The sequence below is a fragment of the Dioscorea cayenensis genome, chromosome 4 (genome assembly GCF_009730915.1).
Source record: "Dioscorea cayenensis subsp. rotundata cultivar TDr96_F1 chromosome 4, TDr96_F1_v2_PseudoChromosome.rev07_lg8_w22 25.fasta, whole genome shotgun sequence".
NCBI lineage: Eukaryota > Viridiplantae > Streptophyta > Magnoliopsida > Dioscoreales > Dioscoreaceae > Dioscorea > Dioscorea cayenensis.
Window position 1 is genome coordinate 22063309 of NC_052474.1, and position 20804 is coordinate 22084112.

Sequence of the window (20804 nt, forward strand, 5' to 3'; positions counted from 1 at the left end):
TGTTGTTGTTGTTATTGTTTTTGTTTTCTTTCTCAGTCTCTTTCTCTCTTTCTTGTTGTTGTTGTTGTTGAAATATTGTACTGTTTCTCTTTAATTAGTCTTTTCTTCTGTCATTGTTTGGACTTTCTTTGTAAAAATCTTATTTTTGTTTCTTTTTTAACTATTTATTTATTTATTTTAAACATTTATGAATGGTCATGTTATATATACTGTATCTAATTTGTTATTTTGTTATTTTTATTTATTATTTTACTGTAGAATCACTGCATCACTAAAACTTTCAGCCAGGTGATGTTTTTATTTATCCCATTTGTTTATACTTATCTAATTTTTAACTGTTATATTAAATAAAAATTTTATATTTTTAACATATTTTTTTTATATAAATGGAAATAAGAAGAAAAGTGGTTTTTATATCAATTTGTTAACTCATTAATTTCTTCATTCATTTAACTAGTATAATTAATTAGTTTAATATCTTTTCCATTTTAAAACCTATTTATTAAAAATTAAAATATTTTACTAAAATTTCAACAGTGTTAGTAATAATTTATATTTTAAATGGTTTCAACTATTTTTTTTAAGGATTTTGCAAGTTAATGAACAGGAGCCCATTTAAGCCCAAATGTTTTTGTATGAAAAATGAAAAATTAGTAGGCTTGTTTGGATTGAAGTATGGAAATTTGTGAAAATCATAAAAAATAAAAAAAAAGAAATAATTGAAAGGGAGTAAATAAATAATAAATAAATAAATAATGATTTTTAGTAAAACAAGTAGAGTTGTTATACGATCATTTTAGCATTAATTATATCCATATGTTCATTTTATATTAAAACAACATAACGTTACATTGAATAATCTAATTATTTGTTCACTAACTAGAATTAATCATTGAATTAAGACCATAAGTCATGGAATCTTTGAAATTAAAAAAAAAAGAAAATATCATGAAAAGAAATCATATAATTGTTAAAAAAGAAAAATATTTATACTTCATGGTCCCCCGAAATTTTTTTTTCCATTTTTTAAACAAAAATAATAAATTAGTAAACCCTATGTCTGACCTGGCATAATTAATAAGCCATTCTTCTCCCCAAAAAAATAAAAATAAAAATAAAAATTTAAATTAATATTTATGTTTCTGAAACTAGTACCTAATATTTTAATACCACACAATCAGAAAAACAAAACCTTTTTTTAATTTCACCCCTGACATTTCCTTAAATTCCAATAAAGTCCCCCATCCTCTTCCCTTCCAAAAACCCCCAAAACTTGCAGAGCATCTCAGTTCTTAAAAACAAAAAAAAGCTCCCCATTTTTTTTCACTTAAAGTCCCTGAAAAATTTGAAATTATAAAAAAGTCCTCAGGTTCTCAGAGAATCTCTTTCCAATGGGATACTTAAACTTTTCAGGAGGATAAGCTGAGAAAAACCCCATTTTTCCTTCATCTTCTCCGCCTCCTCCTTCATCCTCCTCCAATGGCGGCCAACTCACAGGCTGAACCACCTCCTCTGGAGGTCCTCTCATGGCTGAAGAGCCTTCCGATGGCGCCGGAGTACCATCCCACACTGGCTGAGTTCCAGGACCCCATCGCTTTCATACTCAAGATCGAGAAGGAGGCCTCGGCCTACGGCATCTGCAAGATCGTGCCACCGGTGCCACCGGCGGCGAAGAAGACCACCATGGCGAACCTAAATAGGTCCTTTGCGGCTCGTGACCCTAACCCGAAGAAACCCCCGACTTTCACCACGCGGCAGCAGCAGATAGGGTTTTGCCCTCGACGGCCGCGGCCGGTGCAGAAGCCGGTGTGGCAGAGTGGGGAGCAGTACACACTGCAGCAGTTTGAGGCGAAGGCGAAGCAGTTCGAGAAGACCCATCTGAGGAAGCTTGGGAAGCGAGGGTTGGGGTTGTCACCGCTTGAGATCGAGACCTTGTTCTGGAAGGCTTGTGCGGATAAACCCTTCTCTGTGGAGTATGCCAATGATATGCCTGGGTCTGGGTTTGCTCCTCTGGCTTCTGGGAAGAAGTGGAGGGAGGATGAGGCGGCCAATGTGGGAGAGACAGCGTGGAATATGAGGGGGGTTTCTAGGGCAAAAGGTTCGCTTTTGAGGTTCATGAAGGAGGAGATTCCTGGGGTGACCTCGCCCATGGTGTATATTGCTATGATGTTCAGCTGGTTTGCTTGGCATGTGGAAGACCATGATTTGCATAGCTTGAATTACCTGCATTTTGGTGCTGGGAAGACATGGTATGGTGTGCCGAGGGATGCTAGGCTTGCGCTGGAGGATGTCATCCGGGTTCATGGGTATTGCGGGGAGGTGAATCCTCTCGGTGAGCTCTGCAGCCGTATAGTTTGTTAAATTTATCTCCTTTCTTCCCGCATTTGCAATGAGTTGCTAGATTTCGTAGTTGGTGTTTTTAATAGCCTTGCTTTTTGCTTAGTTCAAAACTTCTTGTTTTCCGCTTCCTGTGATCTAAAATTGGCCTTACTGTTTTTGATTCTGTAAATTGAGCAGCCTAATCAAATACAAGAGTCGAGAATAGTATGGAGATCCCATCCTTGCTTCTTGACTGTCTACCTTCTCATTTTTGGTCCACTTCAAGTTCTGGCCCTTTCTTTGAGTCAATGCTGAAATTTATTTTTAGGCTACATATCGTACTTAGTTTAGTACTTCTTGTTATATGTAGTTTTTTTTTTCTCTCTGTATTTTTTGGGTATAGGTTACTTGGCTTTTCTGGATCGTTCATGTGCCTCAGCCAATTGCTTCTACAAGTCTTAAGCAAAAATTCTTGTAAGTCCATTAAGGTAAGGGTACCAGAATCTGATCAATCCTTCTATGTTGATGAGCAAGCAATTTTGTCTGTAGTTCAGGTTCTGTTTTTTTGGGTTTAAGTAGTCATGGTCCAAATACCTGCTTTATTTAGTTGTATGGGACATTGTTTTGCATTTCCCTCCATTAGATGAAACTTCTTATCTAGGGACATGATTTTTCCACTCTAAAGGGTTTGTTTCTGTTGGAGATTTTCTTAAATCAAGTTATATCATAAGCTTAGTTGGTTAAGGACAATCTTGTAATCTGTAGACCGTACCACAGAGTTGATTGATTAATATAATAAAGAGCTGTTTTGTACACGTCATCCTCTCTTTTAGCTGGCTGAGAAACTAACAGAAGTACAGAAGCCTTCTTGAGCCCATTTGTTCTGCAACCTTCTCTCCTCTCATTTTCCCTTTGTATAACCCTGATATTGATCGAATCCCTGAGCTTAGTATTTCTTTTTATTCTATAGATTTATGAAAAGCAAGAAATTTAAAAAGTTGACTTGAGTACCTCTCCAAACAAAACTCTGGATGTTGGGAAAATTACTAATTGCAGCTCTTCAAATGGGAAATCTTCTTTGGCAAGTCTTGCAGTCAAAATTTGTATTTAGATAAGTGATTCCCTTAAACTTAGTCTGGAAAATGGAAGTAGCGGCTATGATGTGCCTGCATAATTAATTAACCCAGACTGCTTGTTCACACAGCAGTGCCCTGTGTATGTTTGTTCTTGCAGAATATTGCTGCTGTGGATATTTGTTTTCTAGTCAGAGTTTCTAATCTCTTTCTTTATGTTATAAGTTGGTTATTGTGCCAATAGACATAAAGCTATTGAATTATGGATATTACATTGTGTTATTAAAATGTTTTCATTTGTCTTTGTCCCCGGATTAGCAATTGGGCCTAAAGTTAATCCTCTGTTGTTGAGTTATCATCATCAATTTTGGGATTTCTTGGTAAGCCATGAGAATGTACACTCATTTAGATCGCTAGGTATGCCAAAAATGGTTTATTAGTTTACCAAGATGTAGGTGTCATCAAGTATCCCACATGTGAATTTAATGAAAACCGGATTTGTATAAACATGGATCACATTGATTTGAGAAGGTTGTTTCTAGAGAAATAAAATTTAAATTAAAGTAAAATAGTATTTTTAAATTTAAGAAAGTTTATGGAAATTATTATTAAAAATATTAAAAAGATGGGAATCAATTTATAAGGATAAGAAAAAGATAAAAGAAATGGATTTTTAAAAAGATTTGAAAGAAAAAAGTCAATACTTAAAAAAAAACATAAGATTGAGATTAAACTTGAGATTTAGTGAGAATTGGAAGGGAAACCGAACCTTTTATTCCTATAAACTGTCCAATGTGACTTATGTAGGAAACATGTACATCATAGGGAAAATTTTTCTAGACGTGAAATTATATCATAGGGAAAATTTATTTCAGAGGTAAATTAAGATAACGTGAGATATATGTGATCCTATCACTAATTCATTACAGTGAAAACCTTTTTGTCCATGGGCATAATAAGATCACGCGGGAAACATATGGTCATATCTACAACTTATTGTATTGAAAACCCATTGGTCAAGATAAACTAGATACAATAGGATTAGATGGCGAATGGATCTTATCCCTGATATATTATAGCATATCTAAAGAGAAGGAAATGCATGTCCCTGTCGGAACAAGGAATGGAGGTACCGGATGGATATTGTATATAGTGTCTTGAAGTGTTACTACAATGTTTTAAGAATATACATTGTGCTAATTGATTTTTGCAAACAGAGTTTATATATGCTGAGTGATTGCGCATTGTCCTGAAGTTCATGGCTATGAACTTCAGGGCAATCTGATATTAAATATTTTATCTATATAATTTCTTACAGCATTTGCTTACTCTATGGTTCATGCTAGTGACGTTTGCTATCCTCACCGAGAAAACTACTGTCATGTCTCCTGAAATCCTTGTTGGTGCTGGAATTCCATGTTGCAGGTGATGTTTTGTTTCATTACCGATCTTTTCATTTGATTCTTAACTAAAATATATGTTGGAATTTTCTTGTATTGAAATGTTATACTTTAAAGCAGGTTGGTGCAAAATGCTGGAGAATTCGTTGTCACATTCCCTGGAGCTTATCATACAGGTTTCAGTCATGGTAGGGCTTAAATTTGGTTTGGATTTTTTTTTTTTTTGTTCATTTTCCATTGTTTTTATCAAAGCATGCCCATATGCATCTGGTACTTTTATAACTGTGTTCACAGGGTAACATTGGCAGCTGCCAATTGTTTGTTAAGGTTTCTCATAGTGTAACTTTCATTGTAACTGGTGTGATAGTTATCAGCAGAAAACATTATTCTGTTGATGCTGGTTGATTTTTAGCTTATTCATGCTTTTTTATTTGTATTTCTATGTCCACACATAAAACTGCATCATTCTGTTTTGCTCACTGGTCAACAGTCAAATTTTTTTCTCATCTAAATCTGCACTAGTCATCCATCATGAGTGTTTTTATTTTTCTTGGTAGGATTTAATTGTGGTGAGGCTGCAAATATTGCTACACCTCAGTGGTTGAGATTTGCCAAGGAAGCTGCAGTTCGTAGAGCTTCAACTAACTTTCCTCCCATGGTTTCTCATTTTCAGTTGCTCTATGCACTTGCACTATCATTAGGCTCAAGGTATGCTGTCAGACCTCAGATTTCTGGTTTTCAAATATTTACAATTGTTGCATAATGACTATAGTTTTATTTATTTATTTATTTTTACTTTGTGAAATTGACATCTGGTATGACCAATTCTTGTCTTTTATCTGAAGTGCAAGTAATTTATGTGACTAGTTTCTGTAGTTGGTGAAAGTACAAAATGACTAAAGTTTGATTATATGGTGAGAGTTTTGCCTTTTGCCTTTTCATATCAGAATCTTCTTCAAATCTGGTCTTCTTAAAGGAGACCATTTGATCAAATTTCAATATAAAGAGTAAACTGTTGTTAGAATTGAGCCATTTGAGGTATAATAAACCTCATCTTGGTTGTTGAATTGTCCTAAACAGATTCTTTATGGGTGTTGTACCTTAACAAATAAGAAGAGCAGATCAATAATCACTGTTGGTAAAGGCCAGATCATCATTCAAGGAAATCTATCTCAATTCAATCTGATTCCATAAGCAACTTTTTACCATAATTTTATATGGTTTTTGAAAAATGAGATTATGTATATATATATATATATATAATTTTAAGGTTGATGTATTGATTTTCTTTCCTAATTCTTGCATTTGATTATTACTCTTATCAGAGGTGGTTTGTTTGAATTTTCCAAGAATGGAAAATGGGTGGTGTTTGAGATGACTTGAGATCATTTTGCCATTGTACAATTAATCCCTTCTTTTATAGCCAACCTTTTTTTGCTCGAGTAGGTAACCTCCTCTCTGCTTCCTACTGACAGTCATCATCATCTTGTCTGTTGTATCTGGCATGGGAAATGTTGTAAGAAATGAGGCATGTGGGGTTTGATTGAGAATCAATTATGTGACTTCATTTGTTGTTTTGGAAACTGAGGTGGTTACTCAACATGTTTTGTGAAATCCTAAATTTTATAGCAAGACATTTTAGAAACTTTTTTTAGAAACCTGGGTAATCTAAACTTCGGTATACAATTGCTTTCATAGCATAAGCATTATGGGATTACAGATTTGGTTCTAAGATGGTACTTTTATCAACAGTTTACCAACTTGTTAACAATCATGAAATTGCTTGGACATCCAGGCTTGTAATTGTGCTTTTACTTGCTAAATATGACTGTAATTTAACTTTCCCTTTCCACACAGGTACACACACACATTTCCATTTTTTCAGGCTGTAATATTCATTTTTAGTTAGTTTATCGTTGAATCATGTTACACACACACACACACACACACATTTCCATTTCTTCATGATTTATTGAGTCCAGATTTTGATGACATCTTCAATTATGTAGCTGCATTATTCTTGTGCTAGTTTTGACAAATTTCATTAAGATAGTTTTGGCGGAGTACAATAAGATGATAGAACCTATAACTGAAGTAAGGGTTGCGCTTTGTTTAGTTTGTTTTAATTTAAATGTTTTTTGTTGTTTCATTGTTTTTAGAATCAAATGATTTCTTGTTTCGTAAGAGGCTCCAATTTATTTAAATCAATACCATGAGTTTCAAAATTTAAAAATATTGACGTTGTATCCAGTGTAATGGTGCTTGCATTCCTTCTAAAGATCTGGATATAATGTATGGTGATATATACACAATATTTGAAAGCTAATTGGGCCAAATGAATTTTGTATGCTTTGTTTGTATGAGAAGTGTTTGCATTTGAGGCGTTAATTTTTTTTTCCTGTTCTTTCCCTTGTCAGAAAATGTCACACAAGACATTTCTTTACCACTTATACTCTGTGCTAGAGGTATTATAGAAAGATAAATTTCCATTAATATTATTTCAATGAAAAGCACCTCTTTTATTGACTGAATTTTTGTTTATTTATTCCCTATCTTTCTATAAAATTGTATTTTATGTATATGTTTATTTCTGTAGGATGCCAATGGTTTGCTGTACTGAACCACGAAGCTCTAGACTAAAGGATAAGATGAAAGGTGAAGGTGAAGTGATGGTGAAAACCACATTTGTTCAAAGTGTGGCCCAAAATAATAACCTGCTTTCTATTCTTCTTGAGAAAGGATCTACTTGTGTAGTCCTTCCACGAAAGACAGCCGAGATTTCTTTATGCTCAACTTCACTTGTGAAACCTCAACTTAAGGTGAAACCCAGATTATCGCTTGGTTTATGCAGCCGTCAAGAAGGACTGGAAGCATCAGGAATTTTGCCTTCTGATGATGCCATGCCTGACAGAAACATGGATACAGTACACTCAAGTGGTTTCTGTTTGGTGAATGAAAGTCCTGTGTCTGCATTTCAAGGAAAGAAGTTGGTGCCTGCAAGCTTTAGCAAGTATGAAACATCTGACTTTTGCTCATCCAGTTCAGAGTCACAATATGTGGAAGGTGGAAAAGAGAGCACAATCCAGGGTGATGGATTGCTGGAGCAAGGATTACTGTCGTGTGTCACATGTGGAATTTTGAGCTTCTCCTGTGTTGCTGTTATTCAACCTAGAGAAAAAGCTGCCAGATACCTGATGGCTTCTGATTGCAGTGTTTTTAGTGATCATATTGTTGCCTCAGGAGATACTAGTGAAACAGCCAATGTCCCAAATCAGAATACGGGCAATTATGATCTTTCTCGTTCTGGTAAGTTATGTTGGAGAGATTAAACCAGAGTTCATGCACGTACTTGTTTTGCTGTAAATTTTTGCTTATTTCTATTTGCACTATTCTTTGTCCTGATAATCTGCTTTTTTCCAGTGCCAGTTTTATGATATTTTAAACCGTGTCTTTCAAATTTGTCTGGTTCTGCAATACGGTACAAATATCAAATATTATCACATTGCACAATATGACACTGCTGTTGTTGCATCTGGTACAAGTAGTTATTTTTCCCCAAGTATCCAGCAAGACTTTGATGCAATTTGTTGCATTTGCTTTATCCTAAATTTGTAATGTTTCCTTTATTCACCGCATCAACTATTTGTTTATGACTAGATTATACCTATGCACTGATCTTATTTTTATGATGTACATGTATCATTTATTTTTTTAGTCATTGGTGATTCAATAATTGTTATGTTTACATGTTTTAGTTTGCCCTTCTTTTTCAGGCCTCTTCTTTCTAGAAATTGCACCATGAAGTTACTATGCTTATCACTATTTCTATAGTTAAACACATTAATTTGAGTTAATAGTTTTTCTGTTCTGTCATTACTGACTGCTTACCTAAATGGTTTGGGCCTCTCATAATGAAAATCTTGAAGATTTTTATATTAGAAAAACCATTTGGAGTAAATTAAATGATACTTAACTCTATCTTCTTTACAAAATTAAAGTACTTCCTATCCCATGAGGATGATTAGATCATAACATTGAGTTATTTCTTGTTATGTAGCCTAAAGTAAAAAGAAACTAATGAAGCAGGATCAGAAAATAAGTGCTGCTCAGTTGAAAGCCGTAGCAGCTATGATGTAGGAGATTTGTTTCCCATAGAATAATCCTGCTAAATCTAAAAATAAGGGTATATATTGTCATTTTGATGATGGTTTTCCTATCTACTAGTACCATTGAATGACATTTTACTCAAATTAATTGTCATGATAGAATCTCACTCAAGAAGACAAATATCGCTGTAGTATATGTTCTGTTATATGACGATTTAAAAAGAAAAAAAAAATGACTGAAACTGTAAGTTGTTTTCTGTCTTCTTGTTTTTGCTGTCATCTCGGTTTTGATCATTTTAATATCCTGCATACAAGTGTAGGATGTAGATAGAAGTAATAGCCCTATAGATTGATTCACATGTCTTCTTCACTTCTAGAATCTCTTGTATGGGAACTTGTTGGTTATAAAAAGTATTAGGCTCTTTTGGCTATATTTTTTTTTTTCTTTTCAAAAAACACTTCACTCTCTATTTGAAGTTCTCAATTGAATGCTGCCTCCTTTGTATTTTTCTGATCCCGAAATTGGTTCCGTTGCTAATGGCTTTCGCTATCATACACACTTTACATGTCCTTTTACCTGACTTTTCAGAAATATTGAACTTTTTTGCTTTTATTATCCTTTTTGTTGAAGGGTCTATGGAGAAACATTTCCATGATGGATCAAGTGATAGTTTAGACCATTGTAATACACATTTGCTCCTCTCAGGTCCAAGCACCGGAGCCTTTTCTGGTACTGCAAATCCAAAAAGCATTTCTGCGCTTGACCTATTGGCTTCTGCTTATGGGGATTTATCAGAGCCAGAGGATGAAGTTCTGGATAACAAGCCTGGACATGAGGATGGTAATGAAATTAGAAACTTGTCACTGTCATCTGACCTAACTCAGAAGTCAATGTCTTCAACCAAGGTCTTGAATGGGAATTTGGAGTCACACTTAATTGAACCATACTGCCAGACAGAAACAAATGATAATTACAGGAATTCTTCGTCAGGTGTATCCAATTACAGTGAGCTTCCAGTCCAAGATTCCGGTCGTATTGGTGGTTCTGATGACTCCAATGATAGTCCTGATAAAATTTGTACACCTAAGTTGGAGTTCTCTAGATGGAATCAGCCAGAAAGCCCAAATATGCTAGTTAGTTTAGAGGACGAGATGGCACCTTCAGATTCCTTAATCGCGTACTCTACTGGCATTAATGGGAAAAAAACAGATGGTAGCTGTCACAAGGAAGCAGATGTTCCAGAGCACCATAACTCTTGTGACCCTGTTGCTCCTATCAGATGCACTAAAGGCGAAATGAAGTTAACAAATTACAGTGCCAAGATTCAAAATTCAGATGTGCCAGTTATGCAGAGATCTGACAAGGATTCATCTAGAATGCATGTATTTTGTCTTGAACATGCTGTGGAGGTTGAGAAGCAGCTTCGTCCATTTGGTGGGGTTCATATCATGCTTTTGTGTCATCCAGGTGAATTGCTAAAATAATTTTATTTATATTCAGTGATGATGGTTCTTCCTTTCTTTAATTTCCTTACAGTATCTGTATCACTACTGTGGACATTTCTTGCAGACTATCCTAGAATAGAAGCAGAAGCAAAACTGTTGGCTACAGAGCTAGGAAGTGATATTGTTTGGAAGGACATTCCTTTTCAAGAGGCCAAAAAAGAAGACCAACTAAGAATCCGATCAGCTATGGAGGATGAGGAAAGTATCCCAATGAACAGTGATTGGGCAGTTAAAATGGGCATTAACCTGTATTACAGTGCAAATCTTAGCAAGTCACCGCTTTACTGCAAGCAGATGCCATATAATGCAGTTATATACAAGGCATTCGGCTGCAATTCTGCTGGAAACTCCCCTGTTAAACTTAAGGCTACAGGGAGACGCCCGGGTAGACAAAAGAAAATAATTGTGGCTGGCAAGTGGTGTGGCAAGGTGTGGATGTCTAACCAGGTCCACCCACATTTAGCTCTTCGGCAGGACACCCACGAGCAAGAGTTTGCTGATAAAATCTACTCTGGGGGATCTGATGAAAAGCTTAAAATTGAGAAGGATACAGAGGTAACTGAGCAAGCAGCTCGTCCGAGCAGAAACTCTTCAAGTACTGCTGCAGCGAGAAAATCTGGAAAGAAAAGAAAGAAGACATTGAACAAGGCTAGCATCAAGAAAGCTAGGCACACTGCAACTGGAGATGGTTCTTTGGAAGTTGCAAAAGAAAATTCCTCTGCACAGTGTTCAAGGCTTCTGAGAAGCCGTATTAAGCATAATGTGACTCCTCTTAAAAATGAGAACACTAGCCAGCGTAAACTAAATCTGGACGATGAAGCTGATGGAGGTCCAAGCACACGGCTTCGAAGACGGCCATCCAAGACCGAAGTGACCAAGTCTAAGCCCAGAATTGAGAAGCATATTAAGAAGAAGAAAGGAAACAAAGTCCAGGAACAAAACTCAGCAATTAACAAGGAGGAGGAACTAGATTATCCATGTGATGTAGAGGGGTGCTCTATGAGCTTCGGCACAAAACAGGACCTGTCACTGCACAAGCGCAATATATGCCCTGTCAAGGGATGTGGCAAGAAGTTCTTCTCTCACAAGTATCTAGTGCAGCATCGGAAAGTTCATCTGGATGATCGCCCGCTCAAGTGCCCATGGAAGGGATGCAAGATGACTTTCAAGTGGGCATGGGCGCGAACAGAGCACATCAGAGTGCACACGGGCGATCGACCTTATGTGTGTCGGGAAGCAGGGTGTGGTCAAACATTCAGGTTTGTATCTGATTTTAGCCGTCACAAGAGGAAGACCGGGCATTCTGTTAAGAAGGTTCGGAGATGACACTAACAACCTCTGCAGTAAAAGTACTTCGACAAGGCGGGGATCATCATGTCTGTAAAATTAAGCTGCAAATGCAAATACCATTGGTAGAGTAGGATAGGCTAGGGATTCCCTGTTGTTTAATTGCTTGGGCTTTCATTAGGCCCTGCCAATTACTTCATTTCATTGCCAGTCACTACCAACCATCAAAGTTACAAGTGTTTGTGGCTGGGCTTACAAGCTTAGAAGCTAACATGGAATCTTGCCCAGATTGCCTGGCTTATTGACTTCCATTCTGCATGGAGAGCTTAATTGATCCTTGATTTATAATGTTCCTTCTTTTGTTTTAGCTTTCAGTTATGAATTAATTAATTATGTATACATAGCATTTCCTTCATTTCTACCTTAGGTTTTTTTTTGTCACATCATCACAGCAGTGTTACTCTTGTCTGACATATAAAGTTTTTGGTAGATTATCCTATTTAGTCTCTGTATTTTACTCAATTTGCCCTTTTAGTTTCTATCTTTTAATTTGTTCTCAATAGATCCCTATATTGTTAAAATTGGATAAATTAAGTCCAAATTGAGTAAAATACATGTATCAAATAGGGGAACAGCCGTGAAGGGTTGGATCTAATTTGTCCGATTTTGATAATATAGAGACTTATAGAAGACAAATTAAAAAATAAGAATTAAAGGGGCAAATTGTGTAAAATACAGGGATTAAATTTTACCAAAGTTATTTGCAGGTTATCTGGTTACAACTATCTAACTTTGAAATTTCCCCCAATTTCAATCTCCATCTTTTTAAATATCATTGGACTTTAATTTCCTGCTTGTTTTTTTTTTTGTTTATTTTAAAAATATATTCCTTATAATTCTTCAAGCTAGCGTTCTATAAACATTCTCTTGGATCTTGTTTGAACCTTCAATTTTTGTAGAAATTTTTTCTTCTTTTAATCATGTTTGTTCTGGTATTTTAATTTAAATATATTTTGTCATGTTATTTATAAATTTTTATTATAAGCAAACAGGATGTTATTCTTATCTCCATGAATTATTAAATTTTAAAATAAACTCTAGTTTGATTTTTTTTTAAATTATTAATTAAAATTAAAATTTGGGACCCATGATAATGATTTCAGTGGTTCCGCAGCTCTAAACAATTATCAGAAAGAAACATATCCAAATGCTCTGTCTTTTTGCCAGCCTGTATCAAACTAAACTTTTCCAATTTTTATATTACAACAATAATATAATTATATATATATATATTTTAAAAATCATCTTTTATTTAAAAATTCAAAATTTTAAAGGGATCCACAAACCGGATATTCTCCTTTTCAGAACATTTTCCAGATTTTTTCTAAATAATAATAATAATAATAATAATAATAATAAATCAGTCACTTTCACAGTCTCACATGAGGACGAACTCAGGTTCAACACCCACCGTACGATACCTCCAGATTTGTGTTAGAACTTGATCTCAAGGCAATCATACGGCTCGGGTTGATTCCAACACCATCATCATCATCATCATCATCATCTCAATCCCCGCTGGCTCAATCACATCACAAGCCCTCACATCCTCCGCCGATCCCGGTTTATTTAAATCGAATTTATTATTTCTAATAAAATCAAATTAATAATAAAACAAAACTCACTTAATATCACTTAATCTTTTTCTTAATAATAATATTAATTATCAGTACTTTATCGGGTCCAATCTCGACCATTTGAACGGTCTGATCTCATTGATCCCGATCTCCGGACAATTTAAACATTAATTTAATATATATATATATTTTCAAACTTAACAAGCGACAAAGCAATCAATTGCAGGAAACAAACGTCTGCCATCCAACCTCTAAGACAAAAATAAGAGATATTTTTCATACAAAAATGGAGAGCCAGTAAATGTTCAAACTTGAGACTTTTCAATTATAAAAATTGATAAGCACGGTAGTTATCAATGAGTTAATCCACCATTTTTAAACATTAATTTAATCATAATATTTGTTTTAATTTATTTTTTTTTTCAAATAATATGGTTTTTTTCGTATATACCCCTTAAAAACTGTATAATTGTGAACAAATATAAATACGTTTCTTTAAACAAAAATTTTAAATTGGTTTTTAATCATTAATATATTAAATGGTAATTAATTAATTAGTTAATTAAGTAAGTTTAATTAAGATTGAGGATTTTGCTCATGGCCTCTGGTTGAAGCGGAGCAAGAGGGAATTGTGAATCGCTGGCCATATAAAACCCAGTGATTCCTCGCATTTGCTTCCCTTTCTCCGCCTCTTTCGTCTCTTGCTTTGCTGCTTGGAATGGGGATTTGAGAGCTAGGGTTGGGTTTGATTCGTTTTGAAAGTTTGGTGGAAGTGGGAATGTGGAACTTGGAGCCGCTTGATGCGCTCCTGGCAGTGCTCAGCAGGGCTTTTTGTAGTCCTCTCGCGATTTTCATCCAGATCCAGGTGTGTTTTGCACGTCTTTGATCTTTTGTTTGCTGTGGTTGTGATTTGTTACTTGGGTTGTCTCTGGTGTGGTTTTGGTATTTGGTTGGATCTTAGGTATGTAGGGAAATGTGCGTTTTTTTTTTTCGGTTGTGATTTGAAAAAGTTTGATGGGGAGCGTTGTGTTGGATTTGTTTGTTGTTTTGTATTTTGTTTGTTGGCTTTGATGGCGTTTTCATATTGGGAGGATTTAAATTTCTGTTTTGAGGGTTTTGTGGAGTTGTTGGATGGATGAGTATTGATCCTAAACTTTGCATTGGTTGAAGGAAAAAGATGAGAGTAAAACACTTTTTCTTTTACTGTTCTGCTTTTGGTTGTAGAGAATGATGTTTGGCTCAGAGCTCCGCGCATCTTTGGTTGAAGTCTTGTTAGTAGGTCGTTCCTCAAGCAATTGGCTATTTGAAAAACTGTTTCCTAGAAGAACCTCTAGTAATTATGTAAAAAAAAAAGGTTAAATTTAGCAACCGTGAAAGAAGATTGCCTGCAAAGTTACTATGTATACATATATATATATATATTTGAGATTCTTATTGCTATAAACTATTTTCTTTTCATATGCATATTCAAACTTGTAGGAAAAATCACTACTTGTCAAATTCTTTGTTTGTTAATCAACCATATTGATCAGAAACATTGTCTAGACACAGAATTGTTTTCATGCTAGTGTATTTGTTGCAAAATTCAGTGCGGCAACTTATTATGTAACATCTTTCTAACTCAAATAAAAGCTTGGATATAGATCCAGTGGCCACATTTTAAATATCTAGCAGCTTTATATCTGTAAATGGTTTCTTTTGACTCTCTAACATTTTCATAAATTTTGAAGTTTAAATACTTTGGAGAATCATCAGAAACATTTCTATGTTCAAGAATGGTTTTCTTGCAATAATTAGTTTATCTTGGAATCTACGATATGCATATGACAATCATTTCAGAGTTTCTCTGGGTTTTTCTTTGAAGATTATTCTAATAAGATACATTGCTTAAGTATTAAATTTGGCATTTATTTCCACAAATAATTATGGTTGGAAATCATTGGTTTGCTGAAATTTGTGGTTGTTTTCTTTTCTATTACCTTGCTTTTTATGTCCTTCATAGTATGTCTGTAAGTTCCCATTGCCAAAAATGCACAAAGGGCAGTAGCTATTCTCACCAGCAGAGCCTGTAAATGCAGTTCTCTTTTCTTTTTCCAGAAATTTTCCCTAGGTCCCAACTTAATTGCTAGATATGCTCTCACTGGTTGGTTCTGTGCCTCTCAGTGAGTGATCACAACATCTCCCATTGCTGTAAATGCAAACCAAGTGGTATTTGCATCTCGAAGGTGAACTATTCATGCATTTCTGTATAGCCTTTGCCATTTGTAAGAAAGAATTTGAGGTGACGACCAACCATTCTTGTAGTTTAGGCAAGATGTCCATAGTCAAACATCATTTTATAAAGATACTCATTATATCTTTTGATATTAGAGGCACTCAAGCCTCATTTCTCCCTTTACTCTAGTCATATGTGTTTGAATTCTATACACAATTTGTTTTTTTACTCCAATAATTGTTGTTGGTGATTATTTATCTTGATATTCTTGGATGCTTTTTCAGTTTTCTTGCCTTTATCTTTCACTATCTTTTAAAGTATAGTTTGGTTCATAAAAATTTGAGTTTTCATTCATTAACTATGGCCTTAAGCAGCCTTACCTAACAAGTTCATATGATATTGTCTTCATCTGATTTGTCATTTTATCTTATACATATGGATCGAGCTTTCTGTTGTACATGTTGGATTTATAATTTTTTTTTCTTGTTTGCTTATAGGGATGTGTGATCTGTTTAACTCTTGCCATTGGTTGGTGTGGTGCTGCCTATGTCAGGTATTCTGTTATTGAAAGAATTTTTTTAATGGCAGCCAGTCAGTGCTTTCACCTAGATACTTGAACAGTCGCTCTGTGCTGTACTTTTCTCACCTGCTTGGGAATTTTGTCACTTTTCTTCTTTCAGGAATAGAGAAATTAGGCGCATGAAGAAGGATGCTAATGGTGGTAATTACTTTTCTTTTATTTGTCAAGATATAAATGATCTTGAACATTCTGCTCAAGTCAACTTGCCAAGAGTTTCAGTCATCATGCCTTTAAAGGGCTTTGGAGAGCATAATTTGCAGAACTGGAGAAGTCAGGTTACACTTTGCCAAGATTTGTGATAGTATTTTGTTCCAAATAAAAATCACCTGTTGTTATTGATTATCATATCTATGGTAATTTGCTTCAGATTATATAGATCGGAACACTAAAATACTTATGTATAGTCATGAAGTCTTTGTGCATGAGCCATAAATTATGGCCTGCATCTCTGCAGCTACAGACACATAGCATAGTTTGTAGAAGAGTGTTATTTCTTATGCATTCTCTATTAACAGATGGTCAAATGTTTATTTGTAAGCTCATGCTGTTCTTTTTATGGTGTGGCCTTAGCATTTTATGGTTCATAGTGTGACTGTAGAACACCTACAACTGTTCAATTTGGTTTACTCTTGCTCAATTTCAACTGTTGCTCACAGAATGCTTAAATGCAGATCACTTCTCTTTATGGCGGGCCACTGGAGTTTCTTTTTGTTGTAGAAAGTGTTGATGATCCAGCTTACCATGTTGTTTCAGGTTTGATCTCAAAGTTTAAGGTAGGATAAAGTGCCTGAATCACTTTTTATATTTTTTATATTTACCTAAGAGCTGTGAATCCTTGTTGAGTAATGAAAGCTTCCTCCAATCTGTCTTTTAGATGTTGACCAAGTGAAATTTTCATAAGTGAAATCTCTATTGTTGTCATTGAAAGGTTCCAAATATGTTTTATTGATCAGGACTTTTTGTGTATGAATTTACTGTACACATTTCTGATAAATGTAAAAACATCGCTTCTAGTTGCTACAATTTTTTCTCTAAAATTAGGTCACTTGAGCTTGATCAAATATCAGTATTTTTTTTCATGCTCTCTGTTTCTTTATCACTTCTAACTTAGGAACTTAATTGTTGTCTCCATATCTCACATCTTCTGTTTTTCCATTGTCATATCTAGCATTTAAAACATTCTATCTTTATAATCTATGGACATGTCAACTGTTTTAGTTTGAGTATTGGCAGGATATTGTGGAACAGTGTTTCTTTCTTCTGTGATCAATGATCTGTCCATCTCTGGTTTGCTGATCATTTTCAGGACAGTGTGGAAGCAAGGATTATTGTAGCTGGTATATCAACAATATGCAGTCAGAAAATCCATAATCAGTTAGTATGTAAAGTGTTTATATCTCCTTGTATTTTCTCAAGCTAGATGAAAGGTCCTTCTTAAGGAAGGCTATTTTGATTTTGCTTTATTATTCACTTATATAATAGAAAGGTCATGGGCAAGCTTTTTTGGGCGCTAAAGCTTTCAATTTTATAGTTTATGTTGGTTTACATTGTAAATATCGTAGGAGAGACAAAAAAAAGTAATAAGTGTCAATTAATATTTAAAGATTAATGCTCATGCGATCTCATCAGATATTAGAATCATGGGACAAATTGTGGCATAGATTTATATTTTCATAATGTTATGACTAAGATCATCTCATGTGTTAAAAACTTATAAGCTGGATGTTTTGTTTTCTTTTTGCTAAGATCTGGTGAATCCATGTATACCATGGAGTTCTGGATTTTTTGATGATCTGAACTCAAATCACTATTTGTTTATTGTGCATCCAAGAATACATGTACTTTATGATAGATGTATCGTGTTTGTGAATATCGACACAAGCCTGCAACAACACATATAGAACCGATGGCAATTGTCTGTCTAGCACTATTCATTTCCTTATGAGACTCATCTTGGGGTTTTTGTTTTTTTGGTGCACTCTGGTTTTATACACACCCTTGCCTCAATTTATTTATATCTTGTCAATTTTTATGCCATGATGTTTAAATTATGGGTCCTTCCATGAATTAAATCCGGTAAACAATACCAAACACTGTAACATAATGCTTAAAAATCAAGTAAGCTGGTCTTTTATCTGCGTCTCTATGGTGTAGATGGACACACAACTTGGTTCAAAAGCATGATCTATGTTTTCTTGGTTGGTTTTTCTTATTTTAGTTATAAGCTTCAGTCTATCAAGACAGCACATTTGAACTATTATTAGCAGAAAATGGCAATATTTATCTATGGCAAACTTTGCTTTTAATTTCTACCATATGCAACTGTATCTTATTCTAATTTACATTGTAGATATATGTCTATGGATAAATGTCCATGAGTTCCAAGTTCTATATTTTATTTCTGATTTTCAACTCAAGCCTGTCACGTCCTAGCTTTCATTGATCATTATCAGGAGTTTTCTTTCTTGAGTTTTTTCTTTTTGTTCTATGTACCAGTGTTAATAATGGCATATTGTGAATTTAATGCAGGCTGGTATTGAAAATATGCATAAAGACAGCAAATATGTCTTATTTCTGGATGATGATGTCAGACTTCATCCTGGGTCCATTGGGGCTCTAACTGCAGAAATGCAGAAAAATCCTGAGGTATGCTCAATATTTCCTTTAATTTGCTTGATCTTTCCTTGCTTTAGTTCTACCTTATTAATTATTTTGTTATCTGGTGTTATATTATTTGTTTTGGATTTGAAATTACTGTGAATGAAATTTATTACATTCTCAATTTTTATGCAATTAACCAGATATTTATTCAAACTGGATATCCACTTGACCTGCCTTCTGGAAGCTTGGGAAGCTACTGCATTTATGAATACCATATGGTAAACTCACAATTTAAGCAAGCTATTAGTGATTCTTGATTTATTATCTGATCACATTTCAGTAATATGATTTTTATCCTGTTAGCATTTGCTTCAATAATTCCCAATATATTAACTAAAACTAAAAAATAACTTTGTAAATATTCCAGTATCAATTTACAATATAGCATAGTAATGGCATTGTCAGAACCTTTTTATCTATCTTTTACTTTCTATTGAAATGATACTGAAGAAAAACCTATTGTCAGCCTTGCTCCATGGGATTTGCAACTGGTGGAAAGACTTTTTTTCTGTGGGGTGGTTGTATGATGGTACATCTATCTCATTTGCCTTTATATTGAACTATGCAGGAAAATTGAAATTTTGAAAATTCCAATCTTATGCTTTTGTCCTTCCTCTTAGATGCATGCCAATGATTTCAGAGAAGACTTGTATGGTGTTGTCAGTGGACTGAGAGATGGTGGATACTCGGATGATATGACACTTGCTGCCATAGCTGGTAACTTTTGCTTATGAAAAATCTAAATGCAAATTATTCCATCCTTGTTAAATTGTTAAACTCATTGTGCATTATCCAACTGAAAAGGCCTTATCTCGGTGCTTAATTCTTTGTTGGTTAGCATCCACCAGATGCTTGAAAAATTTAAAGATCTTGTATGTTTCTTTAGTCTTTGTTTTTCTGTCTTTATTAAGTTATATGCCTCTTCAGGGGAGCACAAAAGGCTTATTACATCACCACCAGTTGCTGTCTTTCCTCATCCTCTTGCCAGTGATCTTAGCTTTTCAAGGTAATTGAGATCTAGATCCACGCTTCTTGATGCACATCCACTCCTATTCTTCTATTTTTTGCAGATACTGGAATTACCTAAGGAAGCAAACATTTGTTCTTGAATCATATATTTCAAATGTCAACTGGTTGATGAATCGTGCATTATTTTCTTCACACTGCTATTTATCCTGGGGGTTTGTTTGGCCATATTTCATGGCATTGACGCACTTTTTGGCTGCCTTAAGATCACTATATAGTGATCGTCTTTCTAGAGAATTAAAGGTGTCTTCTTGTGGTGAGTGCTTTTGCTTTGTCCTGGATAACACTCAATGTAAAATTTTGTTATCAAGGGCATTTTCAGTAGATGTTTTTTAAAATTGTTAAAACCAATAATATGCTTTGGCACAAACGGGGATTAATTGTGTTTGTTTGCAAAGGGGATTAGGTTCTCACTGATTGGTCAATTTGATTTTACTGCTGACCATGTAATACTTTGTTTTTATTTTTGTAGGTCTGACACTTGCAAGCTGCCTGGTTGTATGCACAGTTATAGAACTCCTCTCTATGTGGAACTTGACCAAAGTGGAAATTCAGTTATGCAACATGTTATCACCAGAGGGGCCCAGAGTATCACTTAAGTCATACAATTGGGGACTTGTATGCACCTCCCTCTCTTCTTTGTTTATTTTACATTTTATCTTGAGCATGCATGACAATATATGTAGATTCTCTTACTGACATGGAATATTTGTGGTGTAGATATTTCTTGCCATGCTGGTAGACAATTTCTTATACCCCATATCTGCAATCCGTTCTCATTTTTCGCAATATATTAACTGGTCTGGAGTTCGATATTACTTGCGAGAAGGAAAAATTAGCAAGGTGTGCTTATTTTTCCTTTTTAAATGTGCAATCTCATATTGCATCTATCTCAGTAGCAAGCATTAAATTTCCGTATTGGACTTGGAGCTATACCTCATTTCATTCAATTCTATTTCTGATGGCATGATATCTTGTTAGTGAACCTATATAA

The 20804-nt window shown here is 34.7% G+C and overlaps 2 protein-coding genes across 2 annotated transcripts in view; both read left to right on the forward strand.

The window, feature by feature from the left end:
- The first annotated feature begins 1274 nt into the window (after positions 1 to 1274).
- On the forward strand, positions 1275 to 12090 carry LOC120259455 (lysine-specific demethylase JMJ705-like). The gene is made up of 7 exons (XM_039267061.1): positions 1275 to 2332; positions 4739 to 4817; positions 4913 to 4980; positions 5350 to 5500; positions 7389 to 8098; positions 9530 to 10366; positions 10469 to 12090. The coding sequence occupies exons 1-7, from the start codon at positions 1480 to 1482 to the stop codon at positions 11728 to 11730; spliced, it is 3960 nt and encodes a 1319-aa protein (XP_039122995.1). The 5' UTR covers positions 1275 to 1479; the 3' UTR covers positions 11731 to 12090.
- A 1811-nt stretch (positions 12091 to 13901) lies between these two features.
- LOC120258789 overlaps positions 13902 to 20804 on the forward strand; it is an 18205-nt gene continuing 11302 nt past the window's right edge. Inside the window, exons 1-13 of the mRNA XM_039266224.1 lie at positions 13902 to 14193; positions 16041 to 16096; positions 16224 to 16398; positions 16795 to 16896; positions 17430 to 17501; positions 18653 to 18769; positions 18925 to 19002; positions 19251 to 19313; positions 19405 to 19501; positions 19712 to 19790; positions 19855 to 20066; positions 20283 to 20428; positions 20531 to 20653. Coding sequence (XP_039122158.1) covers positions 14107 to 14193; positions 16041 to 16096; positions 16224 to 16398; positions 16795 to 16896; positions 17430 to 17501; positions 18653 to 18769; positions 18925 to 19002; positions 19251 to 19313; positions 19405 to 19501; positions 19712 to 19790; positions 19855 to 20066; positions 20283 to 20428; positions 20531 to 20653 — 1407 coding nt within the window. The 5' untranslated portion in view covers positions 13902 to 14106. The remainder of the gene's footprint in view (positions 14194 to 16040; positions 16097 to 16223; positions 16399 to 16794; positions 16897 to 17429; positions 17502 to 18652; positions 18770 to 18924; positions 19003 to 19250; positions 19314 to 19404; positions 19502 to 19711; positions 19791 to 19854; positions 20067 to 20282; positions 20429 to 20530; positions 20654 to 20804) is intronic.

What these genes read in the sequence shown, in the direction of transcription:
- LOC120259455 (XM_039267061.1), top strand. Translation starts at nt 1,480, where the DNA reads ATGGCGGCCAACTCACAGGCTGAACCACCTCCTCTGGAGGTCCTCTCA. An exon ending in CGGGGAGGTGAATCCTCTCG is followed by an intron (nt 2,333 to 4,738) that starts GTGAGCTCTGCA and finishes GGTTCATGCTAG; the next exon opens with TGACGTTTGCTATCCTCACC. An exon ending in TCATACAGGTTTCAGTCATG is followed by an intron (nt 4,981 to 5,349) that starts GTAGGGCTTAAA and finishes TTTTCTTGGTAG; the next exon opens with GATTTAATTGTGGTGAGGCT.